Source organism: Oryx dammah, unplaced genomic scaffold, assembly GCF_014754425.2.
Source record: "Oryx dammah isolate SB20612 unplaced genomic scaffold, SCBI_Odam_1.1 HiC_scaffold_22, whole genome shotgun sequence".
NCBI lineage: Eukaryota > Metazoa > Chordata > Mammalia > Artiodactyla > Bovidae > Oryx > Oryx dammah.
In genome coordinates, this window is record NW_024070206.1 from 7,002,727 (window position 1) to 7,011,213 (window position 8,487).

Genomic DNA, 8,487 nt, shown 5'->3' on the forward strand with positions numbered 1-8,487 from the left:
ACATGACTAAGTGACTGAACACGCATACATAGAGAACAAGAACACCAGAGAAGAGACAAAATACTCTACGCAATAACTTCATTTATTCTCTGGATCTCTATCCCTGCCCCATTATCTCAATGTGTTAAGTCTCTCAAAAATGACAAAATCCTTAAAACAGAACACTCTAACTATGACAGAGAAAACAGTTTTATGATTAGCAAGACATCTTCCAGAAAGCTGGCCCTAAGTATTTTGCATCCTCTTGAACAAAACTCCATGAACACCAAGAATGAAAGTGTTTTGTTTAAAACCTTTCCTTTTCCAACTCTCCCTCCAAATAGCTAAAATAGGTAAAATACAAATTCTGCTGTATTATGTGCCTGGCTCCAATAAGGAAAGTTTATTATTTTAATCTGTTGTCATACAACTTTATTTCCAAAGTTGCTTGATTTTCTGGGACACTTTGGGAAGAATCATTCAGTTCCATAAAGGATCAGCCACTTGCCGAGTTGTGTGCTCAGTCACTAAGATACAAAGAGCTACTCTTCACCTCTATAAAGGGAACATATACTGAAACACAGAATGTAATAAATCCAAAACTTCACAACAGTGGGATCTATGCACAAGTAGTTTTGCTAGGTATACCTGAAAGATGACAGATTAAATACTAATTCTAGGAAAGCAGAATTTTTATTTCACCTACTTTTAGATGTTTTGGGGGTTTAGAGAAAGGAAAGGGAAAAAGTAAAACTGACAACCTTTCGATTTTAGTGTTCACAGAGTTTTGGTGATTTAAAGAAGACTCAGAAGATTTACTACTAGTCTTCTAGAAGGTTTCCTCCTAGTCATAAAACCATTTTCTCTGTTACAGTCTGTGTGTTCTATTTTAAGCATTATGGCATCGTCTGAGGAACTTGCATATTGGGAGAACAGGGCAGGAATCGAGTTCCAGAGAAGAAATGAAGATGTGTAGGACACATTTTGTGTGTATCCTGGAGGGCTCACCTTCCCTGTGTGTGCTGCAAGTTTAAAAGTTCAACTGAAGCATCTGTCTGCCAGTGCCGGGCACACGGGCATCTTCCTCCATCCCTGATCCAGGAAGATCCCACATGCCACAGGGCTCAGTCTGTGTGCCACATCTATTGAGCCTTTGAGCTAGAGCCTTTGAGCTCTAGAGCTAGGCAATTATCCTCTTGTGCTCTACAACAAGAGAAGCCACTGCAAGTAGAGAATAGCCCCTACTCGCTGCAACTAGAGAAAGGCTGCATGTAGCAACGAAGACCCAGCACAGATAAAAATAAAATTGAAAAAAAAAAAGAAAGTTCCACCTAAGCAGATCTTGTCCTCATGCAGTTGGCTGAGAACTGCAGCCACGGCAATTCTCACTGGCCAGCAGGAGCATGTCTACCTGTGTTTAAGTCTCAGCTCTGCCACATAACAGTTGTATGACCTCAGGAAATTTGTTGTGCCTTCAAGCTTGACTTTCCTCGTCCCTAAAACGTTACAATAGTTAAGTGATACAAGAACTACAACAACGGCACCTTTTACTGTATTTGTAATAATGAAGAGGCTGTCTCCATGGTTTGGCAATTGAGGCAATTATCCTTGCTATCTTTAGGGTCTAGGATTCAGATGACAAGGGGTCAGTGGTCTGTTGCAAATCAAACTGAATATTTACCAGCAACATTTACCGGCAGTGAAATCAAGCTAAAAGTGAAACCTTAAGGGAAACTAATTTGAAGCTCTTCAGTTCTTCATTTGCTTATTTATTTTAAAATCTTATTATATATCTATATATATGTATACACACACACACACACACACACATATATATATAGTTTCCCAGGTAGCTCAGCTGGTAAAGAATCCATCTGCAATGCAGGAGACCCCAGTTCGATCCCTGGGTCAGGAAGATCCCCTGGAGAAGGGATAGGTACCCACTCAGTATTCTTGGGCTTCCCTGGGGGCTCAGCTGGTAAAGAATTCCCCTGTAATGCACCACACCTGGGTTCCATCCCTGGGTTGGGAAGATCCCTCGGAGAAGGGGACAGCCTGGAGAATCCCACGGACTGTATAGTCCCTGGGGTCACAAACAGTCGGACACGACCGAGCAACTTTCACTTTCACACATACATACACACACACACACATATATATATATATGAAGTGAAGTCGCTCAGTCGTGTCTGACTCTTTGTAACCCCATGGACTGTCGCCTGAGAGGCTCCTATGTCCATGGAATTTTCCAGGCAAGAATATTGGAAAATACAAACAAAAGGATCCCAGTTGGGAAAGTTTCCATTAAGGACATCAAACTGATTTGATGTCAGAGACTAATAAAATGGGGTACTTACTTTAGACAGAATGACTAGGAATGTCTCCCTGAGGAGGTAAGGTTTAAATGGAGACTAGAAGGAGATAAGGAGTCAGCGTGTCAACAGCCAAGGGAAGGAATCACGGGACCAGCAGGCGCAAAGGCCCTGGGGTATGTAGGACTGTGTGTGTACTATGAGGCTCTGGACTGCTTTCACACACGCTGACCGGCTCCCTCCCCTTCTGTCCTGACAGCTGCTTTTCTGATTCAGCCTTGAAGTACGTTTGGGGCTCCAGTTTGGGGTCCTGGATGGATGTGCCCTTCTGATACATCAACCTAAAAATATGCTGGAATAGCTCTCCTTTACCCCACATCTGCTGCAGGCTGTGTCTTGCTCACCGTGACTTCGCCATTCAATCAGGACTGCCCTTGACATTTGTAACATTCTGATTTCTTTGCCTCTGTTTTTGCCTCAGGTCCTGAAAGACTAGCTGCTGACATGAGGAAGACACTCAATGATTATTTGCTGAATTTTGAGATAAATTTCATTAGATTATCAGAGATCCAAATTTTTTGTTTGTGGTTTTTTTTTTCCTACTTAATTTTAACATGGGTAAGACTAAGAAGGAGAAGGCAATGGAGCACACTGGATGAAACTGAAGAATGGTATGGCATTCTGGACTGGCACTCAGTTCCTGGAGGGCTACTTCTGGTTCTGTAACTCATTAGCAATGTGACCTTGGACGAGCTATCCTACTTGTGTCTTGACAGCTTCCACGAAAATGAAGGGCTGGGTCCAAGCACCCTTCAATGACTGTTCTTTTCTATGATTCACTGGGTTTCAATACTTGCCAAGCTTTCCACACTCCTGTGAAAGAAGCGTTATCTTCAGACATCAACTCAGTTTATACAATAATAATATCTCACACTCCACTGGAATTTGTCATTTGCAGATCACTTTCATCTCCACCATCACATTTGATTTTAACCAGTCATGTAATGTATTGAGGACAAGATACTTTTTTTTTAATGTCTGATAGGGTGTGAAACTTGCCCAAGGTCATAACACACTGTTCATGTTCATAGGGTTCTCGAGGCAAGAATACTGGAGTGATTTGCCATTCCCTCCTCCAGTGGACCACATTTTGGAACTCTCCACTATGACGCATCCTTCTTGGGTGGCCCTGTATGGCATGGCTCATAGCTTCATTGAGTTATGCAAGCCCCTTCACCAGGACAAGGCTGTGATCCAGGAAGGGGAAAGACTGAAGGCAAAAGGAGAAGAGCGTGGTGGAGGATGAGATGGTTGGATGGTATCACCGACTCAAGGGACATGAATCTGAACAAATTCTGGGAGATAGTGAAGGGCAGGGAAGCCTGGAGTGCTGTAGTCCATGAGGTTGGACAAGACTTAGCTACTGAACACACACACGGACACATAACACATGAGAAATGGAAATGACAGCTGGATACACTGTCCTGACTATGTGTGGTACGATAAATTGGATAGCATCTCTACTATATGGGAGTGGAAAAAATTGTTTACACCTTGAATAGTAGTCTCCACCTTTTTTTTTTTTTAATGTTAAGGACTGTTTTGAAATGCTGAAATCCAAAGCTGTTTTTGTTTTTTTCTTTTCTTTTCTAGTTGAACTCTTTAGTTGTAAGGATCAGAAAAGTACTCAGGTTGGCTCACGTAGGAAAGCTGAGCACTACAAGAATCAGCTTACTTAGGAACAGGAGGCAAGGTAGTCTTCAAATAATTGAGAAAAGATGTCCAGACATTTCTTCCTTCGACTAAACTGTCTGATTTTCTCAGAACTTCCGAGACCTTTCCTTCTAATTTGAAGAACAGTTTTCTCTGCTTACTCATGGTTCTTGTTTCCCCATAACCACGGTTCTCACATGGCTTGGCTTCCTGACACCAGCTCTGGCCAGCTGACTCCAACTTGTGAGATCCATCACTCACTACAGACCCCTGTCCATCTTTTCTTTGTTTAGTTCCTATGGTCCAATCAGTGGGGGCTGTTGAGGGTGAGCCATGTGACACCTTCATCAAATTCTCTCTCTTTATCAGGATTTATGAACAGGTTCCTAGGGAAGGAATTCTGGAGATGACAGAGCAGGCATCCCAAAATATGACTCCTGTATTTCCCTTTTAATCTAAGTTTCACATGATTCTACTGAGTTTTCTTTAGTGCCTCCAATCTTCATAAGTATACCTTTTTTTTTCATGGTTCTGGCTTAAAGGCCATAGATTATCATCTGATTGTTTTCTTCATGCACATTTTAAATTAATTTTCTCAACACCCCAGTAGGTGAGTTAGGTACTTCCCAGAGATGATGGTAACATGACATATTCAAAGACATCTAGAAGCCAGGAGTACAAGTGAGCTAGATCAGGAAAAAAAAAAACAAAAACCTAGTTCAAATCTGTCCCTTTGTTAAAATCAGAAGGGTAGTTGCACCGTTTTCTGTAGGGTACAGTTAAAAAAAACAAAACAAAACCCACTAGCCAGCAGCTAGGTGCATTCAGGTCCTAGATCTGATCTGATCATTGATTTCTGGACACATCATTTATTCCTCTTGAAATTCAGGGGAAGGGGGAGTCTTAAAATCTGGAAACTAGAAGGAATTTTATGGGATTATCTAATCTGGTCTCTGCATTTTACAGCAAAAGACACTGACATCAAGCCTTATTGATTAGAGGCAGAGCCAGTAAAATACTTCTCTTAAACTTTTGTGATCCTTTCATTACATCATCTCAGTTGAGAAAGTAGACACTTATTCTGAGAATCAGAGATACTGCTTGTGATTATGAAGCATATAGTAGTGTCTAAATGTAAAATTTTAAGATGAGGACATGGGATGGGTATAGATGACAGGAATCCACAGTGTGTGAAGAGACAGGAAACAATCTATATTGCTCTCTAAAAACCTGTATATAAACAAAAGAGCATGGTGACTGCCACAAAATCGTGTCCGAAAATGGAGATTAGGACATTGCCATTGCCAGATGGTATGGGAAGGTGGGTGGATGTGAACTCTGATTGTAGACTGCTTGCCATCAAAGGTGGCTTCTATCACCTAATAAAGTTGTGTAATTGAGGCAAGTTTGTTCCATTTACTCAGCAGCTCTGGGTCCAGAAGTAACCCAAACTCCAGAGTCATCTCCAATATTTGACATTCTTAGGACAGCGTTTGGCACATAGTAAGCTCCCAACGTTAAGTGTTAACCTATAATTACTATTACTTGCTTTTCTTCGGTGGGAGGGCTAAATGCTATTCTTCTGGAGTACAGAAATCTCCATTTAAAATCCCATGGGCTAGATTAGAGATATCAGTTGGCTTAGTGAAGAATTAGAGATGGAAAGAGAAGATTTCTTTCCGGGCATCTCCGTCTTTATCTTTATCCCTTTAATTCTTATTAAATTCATAAAGCAGGCATTTGCTATTTGCATTTCAGAGACCAGAAAACTGGCTAAAAGACTTTCTCCGTCAGAACTCCTCCACTGAGTTAGTAGCAGGTCACCGGATAAAACTGGAACTTGCCTAGAGGTCCCGCAGTTAGGACTCCATGCTGTCACTGACGCTGCTGCAGGTTCAGTCCCTGGTTGGGCAGCTAAAATCCCACAAGCCCGGGCCACGGCCAAAAAATCTAAGTCTACAAGGAAACAGACGAACGTCTTCTTCAAGTGGAAACTTTCTGGACTTAGAGTTCTCTTTGCCAGGAGTCTAGAAAAAGGTGGGAGAGCGGCGGTGCAGGTGAGGACCCACATCCCTCTCCAAGGCCAGCGAGCTGCATCTTGGCTCATCTGCCTCTTTCCATGCCAGCCAAGCCTCGCTAAGAGGACCGGCTCCACACTGAGGGAGGATCAGACTCCGGTTTTCCGTCGAGGAGGCCTCCGTGGCCTCTCCTGGCCTCCCTCTCCCAAGTCGCCCTCAGGGGATCCGACTTCTTGAAGCAAGTCTACAGAGTTTCATTCCTTCATTTCTTTAGAAGCCAGACTTTGGGGTCAAAGAACAGAGAAGGACAAGAGCTAGGAACAGGCAGCAGCGCGCAGGGGCACCGGGCCCGCGGAAGGCCCTGGCCTCGGGTACCATTGCGGTCCCGCAGCACGCGCGACGCCCGCCCGCACCCAGCCGCCCGCCTCCCTTCCCGGAGGAGGCGTGGCCCGCACGCGCCGCCATCTTGGCCACCTCTCTAGGCGCTCTGTTTACTACTCTATGGTCGCCCGCTCCCGCCCCGCCCCTCCCCAGTCATTGTCTGGAGGAGCCGCCGCGGCCGCAGCGCCTTCTCTTTATAAGCCCGCAGTGCCCGGATGTGAATGGATTACAATGTATCTTTCAGGGAAACCTATTATTATCAATGTGACTCCACGGGGGAGTCCATGGTGATGATCAGGAGGAGGAGGAGGATGAGACACCTCTAAACTTGGAACAAGTTTAAGACTTTATAAGAGGAGAAGAAAAAAAAAAAAACAGCCACCAACAAGATTTGTCTGAGGAAAAATTATCACTATCCTGTGTTGATATTTTTTTATAAACAATAAGAAAAAGTTGTTGGATTTTTTTTTAATGATTTCTTTTTGGGGGGAGGGAGTTTTGTTGCAGTTTTATGGTGGAAAATGCAAAAACCAGGGCCAGGTGCATAATCTCGTATTCTGTGGATATCCCTGGAACAGAATTGAGTACCAGTTAAAGTACTTTTTTGGGGGATACACATGTGAGATACTCAGTACTTGCAGAAGATTTTTGTCTCTCTTTTTAAAGTCACTTTCCTTGGAATATTGTGAGCATATTTGTGGCCACTTAAGGTAACGTTACAATTTGCTGTCAGAGTAAACTGTTTGTAATTGAATTTAATTTTTAAAATTTCGATCCCAGTGTTTTGTTAAAAGGAACAACCTATTAAATAACTGCCAATGGGAAAAAGTGTGTGCATGCGTTTTGTGTATGTACTCGCACATCTAGCCATAATAGGGTTTATAGAATGTGTATTTTAGCACACGTTAAAATAGTCTGTTGCATATACTGGCTGAAGCACGCTTGTTATTACGAAACGGTAGAATTATGCAGCTTAATTTTTATCCTAAAAAGTGATGTGAAAAAGTATGTTTTAAGAGCATGCAGGGCCTGTAATGGTCAATGTTTAATGAAAAACTTATCGTGCTGGCGAACGGGGACTTAGCGTACCTAGGAACTCAAGTGTAAAACAAAACATCTACCCTCAAAAATTGCCTTTTTTTTTTTTTTTTTGGCGAAGTTCACAGCTATACTATTCTATGACTTAAAAGGGAGGGGTAAAAAAAAAAGTATGTAATTTAGGTTTCGCCTCCCCCCCGCCAACCCCCCCAACGCAGAACTACCGATCGGGAAATCTCCCCAGTAAAATGTCGCTTGGTTTGTATCTGGAAAAGAAAAAAAAAATATTGTTCCTCTTGGCAAAGTCTTTTTGCATCACGTGTATTTGCAGCCTAGTATAAACTTGCTTTACTGTGTGTGGATGTGAGTGAGAGGGAACGGGAGAGTCAGAGAAAGAAAGAAGTGAGGGGACGTAAAGTGGAATCCGTTTCAAAGTGTGCCTCGGCTGGATGAAACGGGCAAAAAATAAAAAATAAAAAAAAAACCACCCCTGAAGGGTGCAGGCTTCAGATTGTAACTGACGATCTGAGGGAAAATGAGGTGCTCGGTGAAATTTCGTTTGTATTTCTTTTTTGGCGAGGCGGGGGAGGTGTGGAGATGATTTTTTTTCCTTTTCTTTCTCGGGGGTGGGGTGGCGGCGGGCGGGCGGGGGTCCGCATCCCAGCCAGCCCGACCCGCGCGCGCCGCGTCGCCCCGCCGGAGCCGCCCCCCCACCCATTTCTTTGCTGAACTTGCAATTCCGTGCGCCTCGGCGTGTCTCCCCCTCCCCCTCCGCCCGTCCCCTCCCCTCCCCGGAGAAGAGAGTTGGTGTTAAGAGTCAGGGATCTTGGCTGTCTGTCTGCGGAGCTGTAGTGGCGGCGGCGGCGGCGGCGGGGACCGAGCGGGCGCGGGCGGCGGCGGCGGCGGCGGCTGAGGCGGCGGGTAGACATGAATGCCGCCTGGGCGCCGGCGGTGCACCGAGAGCCCCTTCTCGCGCGCGGGCGGTAGGTAGCGGCGCCGAGCGCGGCGGGCTCGGCGGGGCCGGAGCGCCGGGCGGCGCGGGGGGC

General features: G+C 44.5%; 1 protein-coding gene across 16 annotated transcripts in view; it reads left to right on the forward strand.

Moving 5' to 3' along the window:
• Positions 1 to 2,871: 2,871 nt before the first annotated feature.
• Positions 2,872 to 8,487, forward strand: part of TCF4 (transcription factor 4) — a 388,054-nt gene continuing 382,438 nt past the window's right edge. For 15 of the 16 annotated variants that reach the window (XM_040264413.1, XM_040264416.1, XM_040264415.1 and 12 more), the window contains exon 1: positions 8,334 to 8,424. In XM_040264413.1, the coding sequence (XP_040120347.1) occupies positions 8,373 to 8,424 (52 nt within the window). In that variant the 5' untranslated portion in view covers positions 8,334 to 8,372. Of the gene's footprint in view, positions 7,114 to 8,333; positions 8,425 to 8,487 lie in introns of those variants that run through there. The other variant, XM_040264426.1, reaches the window with a different exon arrangement.